Genomic DNA, 19,903 nt, shown 5'->3' on the forward strand with positions numbered 1-19,903 from the left:
GTGCTTTTAGAGCTGTTGTTACTTCCCTGGGAGCTTCAGAGCTTCTTCCTACTAAGGAGCTTTTGCCTCCTGGGGGAAGCTTGCAAATCTAATTACATGCTGGGTGTCGGAGCAGTCAGTGAAGACCTCAGGTGGCACCGGCTCAGTTTCAGATCCTGTCCCACCGTGCAGATGAACTGCAGGACTGTCGAGATTTCAGCTGAACCCTGCCTGCCCTTTGCAGACTGATCCCCAGGACAGAAGTGCACTTTGTCACAGATAATTAGTCCATATTTTAAAGCACTTCCTTTAGGTAGGTTGTGCAAGGCCAGGGTGGAGGGAACTCAGCCGTCTGGCAAATGGCAGTGACAGAACTGGCAGCAACCTGAAAACGAGACACTACAAACCAGTGTTGGAGCTGGCGGGAGGGTTGAACAGCCCACTTGTATCACTGTGTTATTCGCATCTTTCTGCTGTGATTTCTAAGCTACTGCTATCATGATAATCCCAGGTGAGCAGGCAACTCACAAGCGGGGCTGCGGCGGGCTGGCCAGCTTCTTCTCCTGGAGGATGCTCCCAAATAGCCTGGCTGCTGCCATGGCACAGCCCCAGTGGATGGTGATGCCGAACCCGCCGTGGCCATAGTTGTGTATCACCTGGGGGAGAAGAGAAGGGATCAGTGCTGGGAAAGCTGTGCAGGAGCCCTCCGGGGCTAAGGGCAGCAAGGAGCCACGACAGTGGCTGGGAATGTCCTTAGTGTCTTTGGATTGACCAAAGACCAGGATCTGGGAGCTCCTGGTGCACAGATCAGCGACCACTGCTCTTTCTCTCCCTCCAAAAGCCACTGGAGAGGCAGGAGAAACTCTGCGTGGTTCAGCGGGGCCCTGGAGCATCCTCTGCACCTGCTGCTCCAGCAACCCCGAAACGCAGCAGCGGAGCTCGCAGCCGTGTTCCTCACAGCACAACGTTACGTCCTACCTAGTGTTTGTTCCTGCCAAGGTAAACTACTTTGCTTCAGGGAGCCCTGACTCACCGCTGGGATCAATAGCTACACCTCTCCTGTGCCAAGGCAGCGCAGATATGATGTGCTGATAAAGGAACGGAGTGATCCCTAAATTAATTCAAATACAGCATTGCTTTGAACCGTGATCTGGGCTTTGCCTAAATACACCGTTTTCTTTCCAAGACTCTCCAGCTAAAAATTAAATATATTTTCATTACATTTAATTACATTTTGCAGTCGCCATCCCCTTTGGAGCTTTAATCTCTTCTTCCAAGCTGTACAGAGACATATGCACACAATTGAATCAAGGATTCCCTCTGCAGGTCTGCTGATGAGCGTTCAGGCGACAGCGCTAAGGAGTGATGTGGTCCTACATGAAAAGGTGCTGTGCTGAGGGTCCAAGAACAGATGGCACACTGAAACTCATGCCATCCCGGTCTCCTTTCTCTTAAAAGATATATTAGCAGTGCAAGGCAATTTAAAGAGCCATTGCCCTGGGGAAGTTTGACACCAGGCACCCAGCTTTACCTACACAAAGGCAGCTGAATTTTTCAGAGCCCCGTGGCAGCTACAGCCCCACCAGTGTCCCTCTGTGCCTTCACCATGTTTCATTTCATGCTGCTGCTGAGCTTTGAACTGGAAGAAATCTGGAGAAGCCCAATCTTTTGCACCAACAACCTGGTGTCAGTGCTGGAGGCCCTGAGCATTTTATTAAAAACTGCATATTGGGTTTTATTAAATGGAGGCATGAAGTTTGCATGCACGAGGGCTGCACATTTACAGGCTCCCAGCAGAAAACCACACTGCTTTAAATGCTGACACCAAAACATGGTTCTTCACATGTGCCTCGTGTGGTTCTGGGAGCAGCAGAGCCCGTGCCAGAGTTTTTCTCCCGTATGGGTTTTTTGGTGTCTATTAAGGACTAAGCTCCAGCTGCAGGTTTTCTTTTGGCAGAAGCACTCCCTGCCCACTCTCCCCATAAAATCCCTCAAAACTTAATATCTTTGACACTTATCTCTGACACTGGGCCGAAACTGCCTCAAAGATTCACCCGTTATTAGAGGGGAGATGGAGCAAGGACCGATGAACGCGGGGCAGCGCGGCTGCGGGCTGAAGAGCAGCAGCATTAGCTGGACGTCGGTGTTGCACTGCCAAGGTCACGGTGACATGCACAATTAGCGTGGTGGTTAATGGCACTCGGCATCTGGGGGCTGTGCACGGTACCTCTGCCTGGAAAGGCCCGTGGCGGACGGTCTCCCGCTCCAAGCGAACCCAGGGGCGCGCTGGTCTCAAGCCGCTCCACTCCTCTACGATCTTTGCTTTCTGAAAGCAAAACCACATCAGCGCCTGCACAGCATTTCTCCGAATTACAGCAGCCAAATGTCACCCCAACAACCACACTAAGCGATCCGTGAGATGAGGGCTCTTGCAATGAGCGGGGACAGAGGCTCCCCCCTCCCCGCTGCTGCACCGGCTCCTGTGATGCTGCAAGGGGCGACCGGGCAGAGCAATTTCGGATCACAGCCCGCACATCGCCAGCCTGCAGCAGAGCCGGCGAGGCAAACGGCTGTGCCAAAGCCCCGCGCTGCCTTTCCTCTAACCCAGGGCGCAACGGCAGCGTCAGGAGCGGATACAAACCAGCCTCGCCACGCACCGGCCTTTCCCTAATGCAGCAGCACCAAAAGGCAGGGGGGACACACACACCACGACCAAAGCGCTGGTTCTAAGCTTTTGTTCTAATTTTTTACCAGCTATATCAGTAATTCCTTTTTCCTACAAACCTTATCTCAAAAGTAATGCCAGCCCCAGACCCTGCCTGTCGATCAGCCGGGTGCACAGAGCCCGAGGTGTGCATGATGAACGCTGCCAGGCACGCACAAACACCGAGCTGTGCCACCCCGCCGTGTTTCAGCCTCTCGCCGAGCGCTACGTGCTGCTGTGGGGTGCACGCAAAAAGCCCGGGGTTACTCTATGTGCACGCTTCACCCGTCACTGGCGCGTTTCTCGGCGCGGCGGCTGGCACTGCATAAGCAATGGTGGCTTTACAGCTCCCCTGGCCTGCTGAAGGCAGGTGGTTTGTCCTCCGCATCCTTCCCCGGCGGCCTCAGCTGCACCCGGGTTCTCCATGCCCCCTCCCTCCCCACGGGTGCCTTGTGGTGGTGGGCGTTGGGTCGGGGTCACCCACCTGGAGAGCAGGGAGCAGCCTGCAGCAGTTCTCCCAGATGGTTTTGTGATCCTGGGTGCTGTTTTCTTCATTCCAGTTGCCGTGCTGATAGATCCCTCCCAAGACCGTGAACTCGCTCCTGCACCAAGAGCCAAAGGGGATAAATGGTGGTGAGTGGCCCCAGCCGTCCCTTGCTGGGCCATCACACGGAGGGACATGTGTGATTTATGGGTCCTGCTACGCCCTGAGCCGGCAACATATTCCTGCCAGAGAAACTCTCATGCCAAGCAGGCAACAGAGCGGTGCCTGCATGTCTGCTCACGAGCAAGCCATTCATTAAATACTATCAGCACCCCAAAGGCCCTTGCCTGGGCAAACCAAACAGCTAATTTCATCTTCTGCCAAACAGGTCTGCTCCTGCCTGGCTGGGGAAGAGAGTTGGAAGGAACGGGATGCCTGCGGTGGGCAACACAAAGAAAGAGATTTCTGTTCCTGCCACCCCAAAACGCCTGCGGATTAACAGAGGACAAGAGACAGGTTAAGGCTGGGGGCGAGCTGGGGGTGTCTGTACCTGCTGGACCCTTCCAAAACCTTGCCTGAGCCCTGGGAAGCACAAAGACAAAAGGGCTGAACGCCCAGGGCCGAGCTCTCCAGCGTGGGAGAGGTGTCCTCCGTGTGCGAGTGCCGGACCCGGCTGCTACCCATGGGAGCCAGCCTGGTGCCCAGCTATGACAGCTCAAGCTAAAATAAACACAGGGAGAGGCATTCATATGTAGTAGGGACTGTGAGCAGAAATCACTCGGAATACTTTGTTTGGGGTCTGTGAGCATTCAAAGTTCCTATTTACATAATGGCTTCTTGCCTAATCCTGAAATATTAGCACAATAGGAAGCGCCAGGAATGCAGCGTTCAAATTACAGCTTAAAAGACCCTCTCCATTGCCAAAGCAGGGTAGATGGCTGCTCTCAGGAGGAAACAGAGGCGGGATGAACGGCAGACATATATTTATTTATCCTGCAATTTAGCTCCCTGGGTACGTGCATATGCTGCCGTCTCAAATAGATCCCGACTCCCCTAAGAAAGCTGCTGGTGGGAAGCAGGTGGAAAGTGGAAGATAAGTGCTGGAAGCTGGGCTCTGCCTGGGCACAGCCACTGCCGCTCGCTGAGCTCTGGAGATGGTGATTTTGGGGCCAGGATCTCATTTCAGCCCTCCTCATCCCTATAGGGACACAGAAATAAGGTTTTCCCCTGGGATTCCTCCTCGGTTCTTGCAGGGAGGCGGCAGGGAGCCCTGCGTGGGTGCTAAACCAAACGGGACACCCCAGGAGACGTGTCACCAACAGCCACAGGCACAGCTCAGGGTAAGAGTGAGGGCAAGGCTGAGTTTTTTAGGGTAGGCTTTTATTAAAGTAAAAAGGATTCCTGCCACTGGTTTTAATGGGAGCATGAATCAGAAGTGCCTTTCCCCACAATGAGCTGCTGTACAGCAGTTTTGCCAACACCATTGATAAAAAAGATGGGTACAAATGTGAAGGTCTTCCCCAAATAAGATCAAAAGAAGTCCCCCAAAATATTTGCCCCTTTGTCAGTGCTTGGCTCTTTTGAGGACCTGGCCAGGATTGGCGTTTTGCTTTGGCAGGATTTGTTCCTTGGAAAAGGACAGGACCAGGGACATTGAAGCCCCAGGCGCTGCCAGATCCGAGAGCCCAGGAGCCCAGGACCAGCCCGGGCCCCCCTCGTGTCCGAGTCCCGACCTGGGTCTGTGCGGGGAGCTCGCGCTCCCTGTGCTGACCGTGGGAGCTCCCTCGCTTTGCCTGCCCACGTCCTTCTGCTCTCCTCCCACGCAGCAAATAAAAGCATCATCAGGCCAGGTATGAACCCAGGGCTGCTGCAACAGGGGTGCTGCAGGGCAGACATCAGCAGGGAGCCACGTCCGAGCCGGTGCTTTAGGAGCGCTGACAGCAGAGCATCGCTAACGCCAGCCAGACCCTGCCTCGCCCGCTGTCACCTACCCTGGTATGACGTACGGCGAGTTGTAGATACCAGATTCGATGTCGTGAGTGATGATGAAATGCTTCACCCACGGGGCCAGGACCTGGGAGACGAAGGGGAGAGGGTCAGTGGCAGCTGGAGAGCGGGGTCCCCGGCTCGGGGAGGCAGCAGGAGGGACGTGGGCAGCTCGGTGAACACGGACGCCGGGGTCCACATGTGGTGCCCTCCCTTCTGCTCAGGCTCTACGTACACCACGGCACTGGCTTCCCTGCGCTGCCGCCATGGGAAGGCAGGGAGATGGGAGGGCAGGTAGGCAAGCAGAGGAGCTTCCGATCTGGCGTGAGTCTGTGTTTCCCCAAATAATCATCCTCTTCTCCCAAGGATTTTATGTCTTTTTATTACTAGCATTATGCCTCTGGCCTCCCCCCACTTTCACCCGACCAAGAAATGGGCTGGAGACTCAGGGCATCCCCACGGCTGAACCAGGAACGGGATCCAGTTTTTCTGCTCTGGCCCCCCCACACACGAGGGTTTTACATGACCATCGTTTGCTGGGAATCAGGACCTGATCCCAGTGCGGATCCAGCCCACAAGCCCACGATTTGCCCCAGAGGGCGTATCTCTTATGAGATAACGAATGGCTAACAAATGGCTCCTCCAGAAAAAAGAGGGGGGACACAAGCCCTGCACCCACCTCACCTTTATGACCTGTCCACGGCCGGGCTGTAGCTCCGGGTCGGGCTGCAGCTCCCCCGCACGCACCCCGGTGCAGTTTATTACAACATCCATGCCCTGGGCAAACATCTAATGAGAGACAGACGCGGCGCAGTGAGCAACGCACACGCGGCGATGCTTCCGAGGGCGCTACCCACGGGGGGCACGAGATTCCTGCATCGAAGCCAAGCCAAGTACTCGGTCCAACAGCCTGGTAATGAATAAACCATAAGGGCCGGATCCAGGGCATAGCTTCCCTGGCACGGCTCCCGCAGAGCCCCCATGTGTGCAGGCAAGGAGAATGTTTGCAGTTTAAGAGAAAGCCGTACTGCCGATGCTTGGCTGCGTCTTCGCTCAGCGCCGGCCAAATGCGCTACCCCATCCCCTCTCAGGCATCTCTTGATGCCCAAGAGCCTTTATCTTTCCTGGTAGAATTTGTTTCCTACATCTTGGCCTAGTCTTGCCGCTGTCCCCTGGCCCGTTGCTCATGCCAAGGGACATCCCGGAGCAGCACGTGCCTGCTGGATGCTGCTTCTCCACGCCGGGACGGGGCCCTGCCCGCTGCCCCTCTCTGCCCCGGCTCGACATCACCACTCACCTCCTGGAAAGATTCCACCTTCTTATGGAAAAACTTCACTCCTCTCTGCGTTAACCTGGGAAGAATGAGTTCATTTGTTACCGGCAAATTAAAAGCAAATGTACCGTTCAAATCAGCGCCTGTAATTGATACCCAGAGTAGGTACGGCTTGTTGCTCCTTGCAATAAACAGTCGTGGTCTTCTTGGTGGCTCCTAACAGTCTCCAGTCATTAGCTCATTTCCCTAACGGCCCAGAGCTCCCGCGGGTGACCAGTCCTGCTAAGCCCTGCACCAGAGCCCAGATCTTCTGCTGTGGATAGGGCACCTGCTCCACGTTAGAAATGACAAGAACAAAACCAAGCCTGAAATAGTGCCATAGCTAAAAGCTGCCAAGTGCTCAGATGCAGCTCTAAGTATCCCATTACGTGAATTTTTACCATGCAAAACTACACTCTTGGGCTAACTGTTGAAGCGGGGAGTCTGTTACCCCACTGGGGCAATGAGCTGGAATTCCAGACTCTTTTGCCCGCTTCCCAGGGATGCATCCCTGCCTCCCCGCTCCTTCGGCTCATTCCGCCGTGCCCTCGCCCCTGCGCTGCTGTGGGGCACAGGGCGAGGGCTGCTGAGAGCAGGGGAGGATGCTCAGGTCCCCTGCGGGTGCTGTCACATGGAAGCCACCAGCACCAGCATTTTCGAGCTGAGCAGGTCAGAGGTGCAGCAGGACACGGGGCGGCCGCGTAAAATCAATGCCACCTAAACTCAGCCACCGACTTGGCATGAGAGAAGGATCCCGGGCAACACCTGATGTGCAGGATGAAAATCCACACCTGCCTCCCATGTCCTGCCGGCCAGAGAAATTGGGGGAAGCGGCAGCTCTCCCGCACTGGCATGCCCCAGCCCCAGCGCCGTGGCAGCTCCGCACTCACTTGTTGGTGAGCCAGGGCAGATAGCTCCTGCACTCCAGTATCAGCGCCGTGTTGAACCAGCCGTAGCTGAAAGCAAACGAGGAGAGGAAGCCATAAGGACCCGCGGCAGCTTTACACGAGCAGCCACCTCCTGCCCCGGTGCTCCCAACAGCCGCGGCAGCTCTGGGATCCCAACTCCCTCTTGCACAAGTGCATGATTTTTTCCCTCTGTTTACAGCATAAAACACCTTCCCTGATTTTCTTCCCCCAGTTTGACAATATCTGGTGAAGTAAAAGAGGAGCTGGAATGGTTTCCATGTTGGGCTGCTGCTTTTTTGGCTTGTTTGTGGTATTTCCTACTTATTTTAAGGGAAGCAGCTGTAACGAAGCAAGGCCACTTCTGCGCCTGCAGTTTCTTGCCCTCGCCGCCCCTTGACAGGGAGGCATCTGGGACCGTCCAGCCATACCCGTCCTGCCGGGGAGAAAGCACATCAGTGACTCTCTGGGAAACGGACTGAAAAATACCTGTAACCAGGGAAGAGTTCAAGCTCTTTTGGTGTCAAGTTCCTGAATCCCAGGACAATGTTCTTCCAAGACGGGTCCTGCAGTAGGGAAAAAGGTCTGAGCTCATGAATGAACCCGAATCGCCGTGCCATCGTGGGACAGAAGCTGTGGGGGGGACACAGCCCACCCCAAAGGAGCGCGGGTGGGCGCGCAGCTGCGGCCGGGGAAGCTCTGCCAGCTCCCACCCTCGGAGGGCTCAGCCCTTACTTCATACCAATATTGCATCGGGGGCACAGAAAACACCGTGTCCCGGGCAAACTGTCACAAGACAAACTTGGAAGGATTCGGAAGCATTCAGAGCATCGTCTGGGAAGAAGTACAACCCTGCCTGCCCCCGGGCAGCCTCTGAGCTGGAGCCCTTCCCAGCCCTGGCTGTGACTTGCTCCTTACCGGCACCGCCTGCGTAAACAGGTTGTAGCCAGAAATTAGGAAAAGTCCCATTTCCTTCGCTGCCGGTGAGCCCAAGTGCCCGAGGAGGTAATCGAACGTCTCTTTATTCCAGAGCCTGCAATGAAAATAGGAGAGCGATGGCTCTGCCAGCCCCATGGATCTGTGCCCGTGCACCAACGGGCATGCCGGGGGGGACAGGCCACCAGCCTCCTCCTCCTCCTCATCCTCACTTACGTCTCCTGTAGGTTGCCGTGGTCGCTCAGGTAGGGCTGCCACAAGCCAGCGGCCCCGTCGCTGGTGGTGTGGGGCGTGTAGCGGTCTGCGTAGACCTCCATCTCCAGGGAGGGCACCAGGCTGTGGTACTGCTCGTGGATGCACAGGGCGGTGGAGAGGCCGATCACCCCGGCCCCGATGATGGCCACGCGCATGGCTCCGGCTCTCTGCAGGAGGGAAAACGCCAGAAGGGCAGTGCCGGGGCCGGGGAGCTGCTTGGAAAAGCCGGGGCTTCCCGGGAGGGACGGCATCAGCTCCTGCAGGACCCGACCTGGCCTCGGCTCTGCAGCTGGAGGGGAGCTGAGCTGCTCGGTGTATTTGTGTGGATTTCTTGTAAAGCCTCCCAAATCCTCTTCAACACCTGCCTGTGCTGACCGGGCACTGAAATCACGGATGAGGAGGGTGTAGTTTGCCACGGTGGCAGGGGAACGGTTCTCCATTGCTCACAGCCCTGGTGCTCGTGAGCACTAAAGCTGCGGCTCAGCAGCCCATGGCCGCGCTCCTCTGCCTGGCAGAGAGACCCACAGTTGCTTCGTCCCCTGCAGCAGCGCGGGGCAGAGCGGCACGGCCATCGGCATCCTCCTCTCCCTCCCTTCCAGCAGCTGGCACGCTGAGAGCAAGCAGCCAGGGAGAGGTGGGTGCACCCACCCACTTGCACCGTCTCCCACGGAACGGCGTGAGCCCTCCATGCCCAGCGACCCAGCCCTGCTCCAGGGCGCTCCTAATCCTCCCCAGCCCCTGGCACAGGCTGGAGACAAAAGAGGTGGGCACGGATAAAAGAAATGGGAAACAACGGGTGTTTTCCAGGGAGCAATGCCAGATGCAATAAATGCAAGGACGGCTCCTCACGCCGCTGTTGCCCTCAGGGCTGCCTGCACATGAGGGCGGCTGTGCCACCACCCCAAACCCTTCCAGGCACCGGCTGGGAGAACCGCTGTTTGTAAACGCCGGCTGCAAAGAGGGTCTGCAGCCGCCCTCGGTCCCCTGGCTCTTCCCCCTCGACAGAGCTTTCCTGCCTTGCAGCCTGGAAAAAGCCCTGTGGTCACCGTCTGGGCAGGGAGCGGCCAAGGACCTGTTCGAGGAAGGGCTGGGGGTACAAAGGGACAGATCACCTCAGCCTGGGTGACATCCCTGGGCGCTCAGCTGCCAACGTGTGGGTAGGGGGAAGGATGCCAGCAGCACGCCAGACCTGGTGCTGGGCAGCATGAGTAAATTCTAGCCCATAGTTTTATTTGGACAAGGTGAAGCGCTGCATCCCTGCTGTAAAAGGCAGCCCGCAGTGGGACTGACATTTGCTGGGATGGAGGGATGAGTCATCGGGACGGTGAAGCACCAGAGGCAGCGGGAGAGCCATGCTGCTTCCCATCTGCTGTGGTTTTGTAACCCACGGCCAGCAGGAACCGCGGCCGCCTCCTCTACCTGCAGCCACGGGGACTTGCCCCAGGCTGCCCCTGCAGTGCCAGCCAAGGAGGTATCCGCCTCGCTGGTCAATAAATAAAGGAAACAGACATTTTTCACCAGCTTACCTGCAGAATGCGTGGTCCTCGGGGCAGCCGCCGCGGTTTTCAGAGACTTCACAGAGGCACCTTCTCAGGGCGGCTTGTTTACAGCCCAGCAAACCGCCCGCAGTGCAAGGTCTAAGTGCCAAGGGCAGCAGGATCACAGCCCGCCCACGGGCAACGGGGCCAAAGTCTTTGCTCTGGACCCGGGGAGGTGGAGTCCCCCCCGCCGAACCCCGCACGCCGCTGGCAGCCGGCCCCGGAGTCGCTCCTCTGAAAAGAAAATGGGGTCACCACGGTCCGTGGCAAAACGCCATCACTGACACTTGTCACCATGGTGACTGCTGGCTGTCCCGACGGGTCCTGGCAGATGGGGACATGGGGACGGGACTCCCCAGCCACGGGATTCCTGTGGGATGCAGGAAAATTGGATGCTGTGGTGTTGTTTTTCGTGTGGTAAGAGAGAAATGGCATTGTCTCCCTCCTGATAGACCCCAGGCGCTGTGCCACCCAGCTTCCCCCTCTCAGGGGTCAGATGGCTTCGTTTCTCATTTCTAAGCTGCCTCTCCCTTCACAAAACCCTCAACTTTGGGTCCTGGGCTGAAAAGCCAGGTTTCTGTCGGTGTGGATATCATTACCAGTAGTGGAGGCAGCCCTGGAAGCTCAGGCGGTGCTTGGGTAGAGTTGCTACAATTAGGGATTTTACTGTGCCTAAAGCTTTTATAAGAGAGGTAACAAAGATAAAGGAAATGGGAACTCATCTCCCGCACAGTCAGGTTGCAGACACGTCTCTGGAGTCCCGGGCCCAGGGTTGCAGCCATGCAGCACAACCCACTGCAGGCGACAGGAATTTGGTCCCACAAAAGGCAGACGAAAGGCACGGGCAGGCGTACGCCAGCCTGCGCAGAAGGATGCTTTACCCCGAGAGGCCAACGGGGATGGCCCGGGAGGGTTAAGTTTGTGGGCTCATAGGGCTTAAGCACCTGGTACCTTTAGTGCTTTTGGTAGCAGAGCACCACTCGCTGACTTTTCACTGGAAGGGTTGTCAAGCACTGGAACAGGCTGCCCAGGGAAGTGGTTGAGTCGCCATCCCTGGAGGTATTTAAAGGACGTTTGGATGAGGTGCTTAGGGACATGGTGTAGTGGTGGTCTTGGCAGTGCTAGGTTGACGGCTGGACTCGATGATCTTAAAGGTCTTTTCCAACCTATACGATTCTGTGATTCTGTGACATTTCCAACCCCGTGCACTGCTGCGGGAGCTGTCGTCTTGCCTCCCACTGCCGGGCAGGAGCAGCAGCACCAGCAAGCAACTGGCCCCATCCCGGCTGTGTGGCTGGCTCCTGAGGGTGGCAGCTGGCAAAGCCACGGCCTGGGATCCCGCTCTGGGTGCCATGAAGGAGAAGGCTTGTCTGCCATGTGTGCTGCCTCATCATCCCACCCTCCCAGGGGTGCTGCCAGCAGAAATCCCCGGGGCAGACGGTGTCCAAGCCCCGGGCGTCGGCCCCTCGGACCCCAGGGTGCTTTGGCACGGCTCCTCCTTGCAGCGTGGCAGGGACGGAGGGGGAAAGGCAGTCACCCAACGGCCTGAATTATTAAGGGCTTTACATACAACCAGCAAAGCCTCTTATACTAATTACCCCATTACTCGTCTGCCTCTTGCTTTTGGCACCGCTGACCCCTCGCACTTTCTTCAGTCCGGTGTGAGGGATGCTCCTGGCTGCTGCGCCCCGAAGCCCTTCGGGTGCTGTAGGGGGACAGCTCAGACCCTACCGACGCGTTTTGGGGCGGTGGGGACCGCGCCCGCGCCGTGCCGAGGGGCTGGACCCCCCGCTGAGCTGGGGCGGCCCCTGGGCGCGGCCGCCTCGCCCAGCCCTGCCCAGCGAGGGGGGGCCCCGCGGGCGGCCCTGCCAGGCCGGCGGGCTCCGGAGCCGCACCGCCCCGTCCCGCCCCGGGGCCGCCCCCGCCGCCGCAGCGCCCTCGCCCCTCCCCGCGGCGCGGCGGCCGGGCGGGCTGCGCAGCCGCCGGGGCGGTGGAGGCGGCCGGCGCCCCGCAGCCGCCGCTGTAGCCGGGCCCCGCCGCCGCCGCCATGGCGCTGGTCACGCTACAGCGCTCGCCGACCCCCAGCGCCGCCTCCTCGGCCAGCACCAGCGAGGTGAGCCGGGCCGGGCCGGGCCCCGGGGGCAGAGCAGGCCCCGGCGGCGGAGGGACGGGGAGCGGGGCGGGGCGGGACGCGGCCCCTCAGCGCCTCGGCTGGGCCCCGCGCACCGGCCGCGGCCCCCACGGCCCGCAAAGCGCCACGGCCCCGCGCAGGGCCACGGCGCCCGGCCCCACGGCCCTTCGCGGCCCACGGCCCCTCACGGTCCCCAGCCCCACGGCCCTCGTCCCTCACAGGCCCTGGCCCCTCGCAGCCCCCTGGCCCCAGCTCAGCCCCTCGCAGCCCGCCGGCAATCCCAGCCGCTTCCCCTCGCAGCCCCCCCATGCTGCCCAGCCCTGCCAGCCCCGCTCTGCCTCAGCCCTCAGCCCTTTGATGCTGCCAGGCTGAATCAGGCCCGGGACCATCCAGCCCTCTCCCCACTCTGGCTGTCCCGTCCTCCCCCCCACGCAGCCCCGTTTCCCCCACAGCTGTCTCCTACTTCAGCCCTCGCCCGGCAGTAGCCTGGGCTAGCTAAACCCCGGGGCCGCAGTTCTCTGCCAGGTAAATGCCTGGGCAGCGTGCTGGGCCTGTCCTTGCGGAGCAGCTGTGCTTGCTGGCCCCACGGCCCCATACGTTCTCCCTCCCTTGCACCCCACAGCCGCCGCCACGTCCTGCCCCAGGGATGCTCTGCTGTACCCCCTGCATTACCCCTCTGTCCCTGCGCAGCCTGTGCTGCAATGGCACTGCCTTTCCCCGCACCCGCTGTAGCTTCTGCCCCGTGGGGAGCTCACGCCAGCCCTTCCACAAGGCAGCCATAGGCAGTTCGCTGCTGCCGGAGCAGCTCCTGTCCCGCTCCACCCCGTACCTGTGCGACGTCCCTGTGCCACGCTGCCTGCTGCCACTCCTTGCTGCAGCGCAGCCTGCACCATGCCGCTGCCCTCTCCTCATCCTCAGCTCTGCTGCTCCAGAGCCATGTACACGCCGCTTAACCCGCTGCCCCCGTAAAGCTGTGCTCCGCACGTCCCTGCCATGCTGGGACAGGCACCCTGTGTGTCGCAGCTCTGCTGCACTCCTCCTTCGCTCTTGTACCCCAGAAATGCCTTCTCGTGCCTCTGCCTGGCCTTGGGCTTCTGTCTTCCCTCACCACAGCTCCTGCGAGCCATCCAAACACAGTTGCACCCTCCAATTTCTTTTTCTTCTTGCCTGTGCATCCCTTTTTTCCTCCTAACCCCTGTCTTTTGTGACCCCCAAAGACAGGCCTGGTGTTTTCCTGCATATCCTCCCTGTGCATCCCTCTCCCCCCCCCCACCTCATTCCTTTGGTGCTCACTGCCCTTGGCTTCGCTGTGTCCGCACTCCCGCCAGGTAAACAATCCTATTTGTCACCTGTCAGGTCCCTGTGACTCCCCCGATTAGCCGGTGGGAGGGGGACAGTGCTGCAAGGCTCACAGATTCTCCCTCGCCCAGAGGGGCCGCGGGGGTTGCCTGTGCATGGCCCTTGCTGGAGACGTGACTCATCCCTTCCTTTCGCCGACTGTTTAGCTGTAGATCCATGTCCTGTGGTTTGGGCTCCTGAGGCTGCAGGGACCCAGTGTTCGGACCGTGCCGTGTTCATTGAGAAACTTGGAGACAGGACTTGTGCTTTTCCGAGGCTTTTTCAGAAGGAATTTTGTTGGGTTCTGGTTTAGACAGAGTCTTAAACGAGACCTAATCTACACAGATGTAGATGAGCTGTAACCCTGTCGCAGGCAGTGGAATTAGACTGGATTTAACTGGTGCAGGTGGGACAGGAGTCAAAGCAGTGTGCCTCTCACCTTGCCGTGCGCATCTGCATTAGGCATTGCATTGTGTAGGAGCTCTGTGTTCACTATTATTTTTTCAGTGGGTTGACCGTATGAGTCTCCCTTTCTCTCTTAAAAATGTTGCCCCAAACTTTTCACCTGGTTTTCTCCATGCCAGGGCACTTCTGCCACTGATGTTCATGGCTCAGGTGTACTTTGGTGGCTCCCAGAGGAAGACATCAGCTCCCGTTCTGTTTGAATGGTCCGTTCTGGCATGAAATACCATAAAACTACAAACCATCCTTTTCCAAATTCAGTGTGTTGTTATAACAAAGTTAAATTCAAAGAAAAATCCCATCAAAAAGTGCCAGCACGGTCCCTGATATTTTATGATCTTTCTTGCAAGGAAAATCAGGGCTCTTCAAGGCTTTTAGCCTATGTGAATAATTATTAGGGGATTTTTTTAATGGAAAATGATGACTGTACGTCCTTGCTAATTGTGAGTATGCTGCTGCAGCCTCTCTTAATTCATGAGCCTGAAGGAATTTATAAAATGGATGCTGCCGCCTGCAAGAGGCTTGCTGCCGTGTTAACGTAGCGTGCTGTAAATTCTTAGGAGGAGAGAGTAGTTCATACACACTTGCAAACTTGCATGCACTTGTTAGCTCCACTGCCGTCTCCCTTCCACACCACCTCCTGCTCCATGCCAGGTCCTTCAGCCTGGCCGCACTCTGCACAGTCCCTGGGCAGGGACGTGGATGTGGCTGGCAGAGGTCTGGCCCCGGCGCTGGTATCCGTGCCGTGGTGGGATCCACGGTGCTGGTGAGCAGCTGCGGGTCCACGGCACTGTGTATGGTAAAACCTGCCAGCTCGGAGGGATGCTCTGGCATCCCTCCGAGGGGATGCCAGTTTTATTGCAGATTTTTAATAGAAAATACAGGGAGAGTCGACTTTGAAAGCAAGTCAGCTTCTGCAAAAGATGAGCCTGGAGCAGATTCAGGGGCCGGCTCTGCTGGGGAGTCTCAGCTGACAACAGTCATGTCTCCAGTGTCACATTTGTTTAAAAAGAAGAAAAGTTTTTCTCCCCCTTGTTGCTACGTGACAGACCCAAACAAACAGGAGGGTGACCTTACAAAGGCCAAAAACCAGCCAGACCTTCCCAGGGCTGGGGGGGATCTGCTGGCGGGGGGCACTGGGGCTCGGGGTGTTCCCGGGGCTCTGCCTGCTGCCCCAGCCAGCCTGGCTCTGCGCTGCCCCTGCACAGTGTAAACAGCCTAAAAATAGCGATGGTATGTTTCTCGCCATCAGCTGCAGTCATTTTGGATGGGATTTGTGTATCTCTTTTCCTCCAAATGGCTATATTTCTAATATCCGGCCTGTGCAATTGCATTTGGGGTTTTTTTTCCTGTCATGACTCGGGTCTCGCAGATTGTAAACAGAGCAGCTCCTATGCACTCTGGCCTCCTGAGTCTTAACTTGGAGGGATGGGGAACAGCCCAGGTCTTAAACACACACAAAACTTCAGGCTTGAACATTTTACATGGAACTATTTGCTTATTTTTAAAAACCACCTGGAAACAAGTAACCCGTACAGTGGGCCTTATTTGATGTGGGTTTTAAGCAATGTTGTAGTAAATAACAAAATGTTCCCTGAGTGTTAGCACTGATGGAGCATGATTTCTTGTGTCCCTCCAGCTTCACTAGGCTCTGGTGTCTGGTGTGTTGCAAGTTTGAAGGTTTTCCTATTGTAGGGCGATCTGTAAGGTCCTTGCTTCGCTTCTTGGGTCCGAACCATCTCCCCAGTGCAGCCTTGTCCTCTGAGGGCATGCTCCTGGCCCTTCCTCTTCTGTCTACTTATGCAGGACCAAAGGAGGAGAATTATCTTTGAGCCTTTTTTTTTCGGTCAGCTCTGGATGCGATTAGCTGCAACTCTGTTTTTCTTTAATATGGAATTTTGTCCAGAAGCTAATAGAGAAGTTGAAGGAGGTGGCTGGAAAGCATGGCAATGTGAAAAAGTTTCTTTCAGAAAGTAGGCTTAGGTCAGCTAGCCTGCTTCTGTTTTAAGGAGAGTAAATAAAGTGTAGGGGCCAGTAATGTCATCTGAGCAGCCAGATTTGCTTCCAGAGGGACTTTGCACTAGTGTCCAGTGGAAAAGTGGCCGGTTTAATACATAGCTGCCATCAAAGAAGTGTGTTCATCAGGAAGGCAGCAGATGTAGGACTTGTTGATGACTGGGCAACCAGGTGGGCATCGTCCTAACCTTGGGACACGTCTTCAGCCAGCATCCAGACGGAGGTGGCCTCGTTGGTGAGGCGGCAGCTCCGAGACAGCGGAGGGACCCCACCAGCGTGTGCGGTGGAGCTGCACATCAGTGCCAGCTTGGGGTTCAGGTGCTGGAGGCTGGGGCATTCCCATCTGGGCAGTTTTGGCTGCATCCACTGGAGGGCACTTGTGCTGTCGCTGCACACCCTGAATTACAGCATTAATTTGTGCCCAGGTCTTCGTTAGAAGCCTTTCACTCGGGACAGGTTCTGCCCTCACGTGTGTGCTCAGTGGGAGCGATGTGTGTGCACTCTTGGTGACGTCGAGGTTGGCGATCTTCAAACAGATCTGCGCTCTAGGACCAGCTTGCAGGATTAGGACCTAATAGCTTTAAAATCCCCGTGAGCCCCTTTGTCACCCGGCACCGGGTGCTGATGGCATATATGGCCAGGGAGTCTCATTTATCCCTGGCACTGGAAAGAAAAACCCCGTGGAAAGCAGCCACCCAAAATCTGTTATTGCAGGGATGGTTTTAAAAAGCGTGGAGATTTTTTTAAAGTTGTAATATGGAAATAACCAGCATGTAACTTTCTCTGTATCCTTCTTTTCTCCCCTCAGCTGGAGGTTGGCAGTGATGAAGAGCGTAAATTAAATGTGAGGTAAGCAGAGCTATTTGGCTCTAAACATTATTTCCACTGTTGTTAATTGTGTGCCATGTAGCTGGGTCCTGATCCCACACAGGACTCTGGCCTCGAGCGTGTATGCTTGCCTGGAGGGGATTGCATGGTCTGCAGAGAGCTAAACACTGGGGATGCTCTCTCCCTTATCAGTTTAGTTTTGAGACGAGCGTTTAATGAACTGAAAGCATAAAAGAGGGTTTGTGGGTTTTTTCCTGGTGGGAAGAAACTGGAAGGCTGCTCGTCAGCTCTGGCCACGGCACTTAACTGTTATCGCAGCGTCTCTGTCTCTGCTGCTGCTCTCTGAGGTTGGGGCTCTGGGTCAGGAAGGGGGGTGCGCTCCTAGGGTGGATGGGGGAGAGCTCTGCTCATTCCTGGGTATTAACCGTCGGGAATTTTACTCCTTTGATATTGGGGTTGTGTAGAGCCACTTTCTTCATGTGAGGGGGAGGAAAGGGCTGAGAGATCCTGCTGGAGAAGAGAAAGGCTTCTCTTGCTGACATTGTGCAGAGATCAGAAGTAGTAATGATAAAGCTAGTTTGGTGGGACCCTGGCCTAATGGGGCTCTGAGTAATTATGTGGATTGTTCACTCTAAACCCAGCTGTCGCAGACAGCTTTTACCCTCTAACCTGTAAACTGCAATCCAAGAGATAAAGTGTAAAAACACAACAGTGGTTGAGAAGGCTTGGTCTCTTCTTGTTACTACTTCCTACTTTAATTATCCTGGTTTCAGGTAAAAGCAGAGCCACTCATGCTGCTGCTTGGAGTTTGATCGTGTTGTTTCCATCCCATTTTATGCTTTGAGACCTGCTGTTGCAGAGGTATAAAACTGAGACACTGGTGGCAGTGGGTTTTCTGTCGCAATCTGATGGACTGAGACTAGGACAAAGTGGAGTTGATTTGAAGTCTGTTTAACCTTGTGGTTTTGGGAGCAGCAAGGGGATGTTAGGGTATAGGCTATTTTTACTCCGCAAATGAAGTCAGAGAGCAGAAAAGCAAAGTTGCTTTTCTTTATGGAGTAGGAAAGTGTCAGGCCTTGCCATTTATGTGTCCCGGGGGTGATTTGTCGTGGCTGCAGCCCGTCTGGGAGGCCTGGCATTTGGTAGCTGTCCTGCTTGCATGCACGTGGGTCAGAAGTGTACGTTTGGTTGCTGTGTGGTCTCCTGCGTACAGGCCTTTAATGGCAGTCTGTAATGTCATTCGTTAGCTTATTTTCTGGAGAATGCATTTTGTATCAATTAAAGCAAAATGTAGGATTCCTGGTTCTGCTCCCAGCTTGCTTGTGGGCTTATTGTACAATTCAGGGCTCAAGCAGGAACCTGCTAAAGTCATGAATAGCAACACATCCTTAATTCTTGTGCTTTTTCCCATGTTGTATTAAATAGTAACACTTAACCAAGCAGTATGATGGCCTCTTCTTTTGTGTATATGGTTCTTGTGCTGAAAGAGGAAATACAGCTTTGTCCCTCTTCATTACGAATGAACTCAGTGACAACGTACAGATAAACTGTTTGGAGATCATTGGTTTTGTGGCTACCTTTGGTCTGTCTGGCCTTTTTGCAAGCCAGGCATGTGCATCTGTCACTGACCAGAGCAATCGTGGGGGTAGATGTAGTGAGACTGCGTTTAAGGGCTGATACTTTTCTACTGGCTGTTGAAAAATGCTGCAGCACTGACTTTAGATACCGAGATCGCAAGAGCTTCCTCTGTCCTTCGGTCTCTTGGGGCTGCTCTTCCGTATATGGTTTTCAGGATGAGTAATTAAATCACTAGATAGACCTGGGGAATAGGATGGCTCTTGTGCAGAGCCTTTGCTGTACTCAGGGGGAAACACCGCCAAGGACTGAAGAAAATGTGTGGCCCTAGTGTGGAAACAGCGTAGATGATAAATGAAGCTCCTCTTGCGGGGAGGTGGGTAGATCCTGTCCCCTTCCTGCCGGCAGCTGTTCCGGATCAATTCGCCAAGACTTTACCCGGTGCCCATGGGGTGGCAGAATTGTTCAACTTCATTGTGCTGCTTCTCCAACAGCTGAGTTCAGGTCTCCTCTGAAAAAAACGCAGGAACGGGCTATGATGATATTTGTGAATCATTAAATCCTGTTCTAGCCTTGGTGGAGACTTAGGTGACAGCTGTGCTTTGTCACATGTGCCCTGAATGCAGGGGTCGGCAGTCCAGCGCCTGACTTTGCAGACCTCAAAGATCCTTATGGTTAGGAAAAGGAAGGGATGTTGGAAACAAGACCCCATCTTGCTGCCAGCTCAAACTGCATTACATCAATACAGGATGAATGTGCTGTTACACGTTCGTGACATAACGTACTCATCTGCTTGCTGAACAGATTATTTTCATTCATTCCAAAAAAATTCCAGGATTTTCATTCAAGACTGCATAGTTGGATCTGGTTATATGAGCTATCTGATTTTTTTCTTGGAGGAACAGGTCTGTATCATGGTTTTATAACCAGCCTCATGTCTTGCTGCTCTCTGGTCTAAGAGCAGCAGACCCTCCTTATGGTTTCTGTCATTCCAAAACGCTTTTCTTTCCGTTTTCTCCGTGAAACAACATCTACCCTAAAATAGACCGAGGGGACATGTTCTAGGTTCAGCTTTTCTTTCAAAGATATTGTTGCTATCTGCATTTTCTTAGACATTAATGTGCTTTAAAGTCTTCCTTTTCTTTTGTTTTCCAAAGATTTTGCAGAAGCCTCGATAAGGTAACATCCACACTGTTTCCAGCAGACAGCCAGGAGTCCATTTTGCTACCCAGTGAGTAAGATTCATAGCAGAAGAAAATGTAAGAGCACAGACTCAGATCCAACTCAGACTCAGATCTTGTTCCAAGTAACAAGTGATAGGACAAGAGGAAATGGCCTCAAGTTGCGCCAAGGGAGGTTTAGATTGGATATTAGGAAAAATTTCTTCACCGAGAGGGTTGTCAAGCACTGGAACAGGCTGCCCAGGGAAGTGGTTGAGTCACCATCCCTGGAGG

General features: G+C 55.4%; 2 protein-coding genes across 2 annotated transcripts in view; one reads left to right on the forward strand and one right to left on the reverse strand.

Annotated features, from left to right (window-relative positions):
* Positions 1–240: 240 nt before the first annotated feature.
* Positions 241–10,104, reverse strand: DAO (D-amino acid oxidase). The gene is made up of 11 exons (XM_075516077.1): positions 10,088–10,104; positions 8,523–8,728; positions 8,289–8,403; positions 7,860–7,936; positions 7,356–7,421; positions 6,439–6,505; positions 5,838–5,930; positions 5,159–5,241; positions 3,168–3,285; positions 2,207–2,305; positions 241–635 (listed from the first exon to the last, which is right to left on the reverse strand). The coding sequence occupies exons 2-11, from the start codon at positions 8,714–8,716 to the stop codon at positions 504–506; spliced, it is 1,044 nt and encodes a 347-aa protein (XP_075372192.1). The 5' UTR covers positions 8,717–8,728; positions 10,088–10,104; the 3' UTR covers positions 241–503.
* A 1,955-nt stretch (positions 10,105–12,059) lies between these two features.
* The window catches only part of SSH1 (slingshot protein phosphatase 1), a 41,839-nt gene continuing 33,995 nt past the window's right edge, over positions 12,060–19,903 (forward strand). Inside the window, exons 1-2 of the mRNA XM_075515785.1 lie at positions 12,060–12,212; positions 16,855–16,895. Of these exons, the coding sequence (XP_075371900.1) occupies positions 12,147–12,212; positions 16,855–16,895 (107 nt within the window). The 5' untranslated portion in view covers positions 12,060–12,146. The remainder of the gene's footprint in view (positions 12,213–16,854; positions 16,896–19,903) is intronic.

This window comes from Mycteria americana, chromosome 13 (assembly GCF_035582795.1).
Source record: "Mycteria americana isolate JAX WOST 10 ecotype Jacksonville Zoo and Gardens chromosome 13, USCA_MyAme_1.0, whole genome shotgun sequence".
Lineage (NCBI taxonomy): Eukaryota > Metazoa > Chordata > Aves > Ciconiiformes > Ciconiidae > Mycteria > Mycteria americana.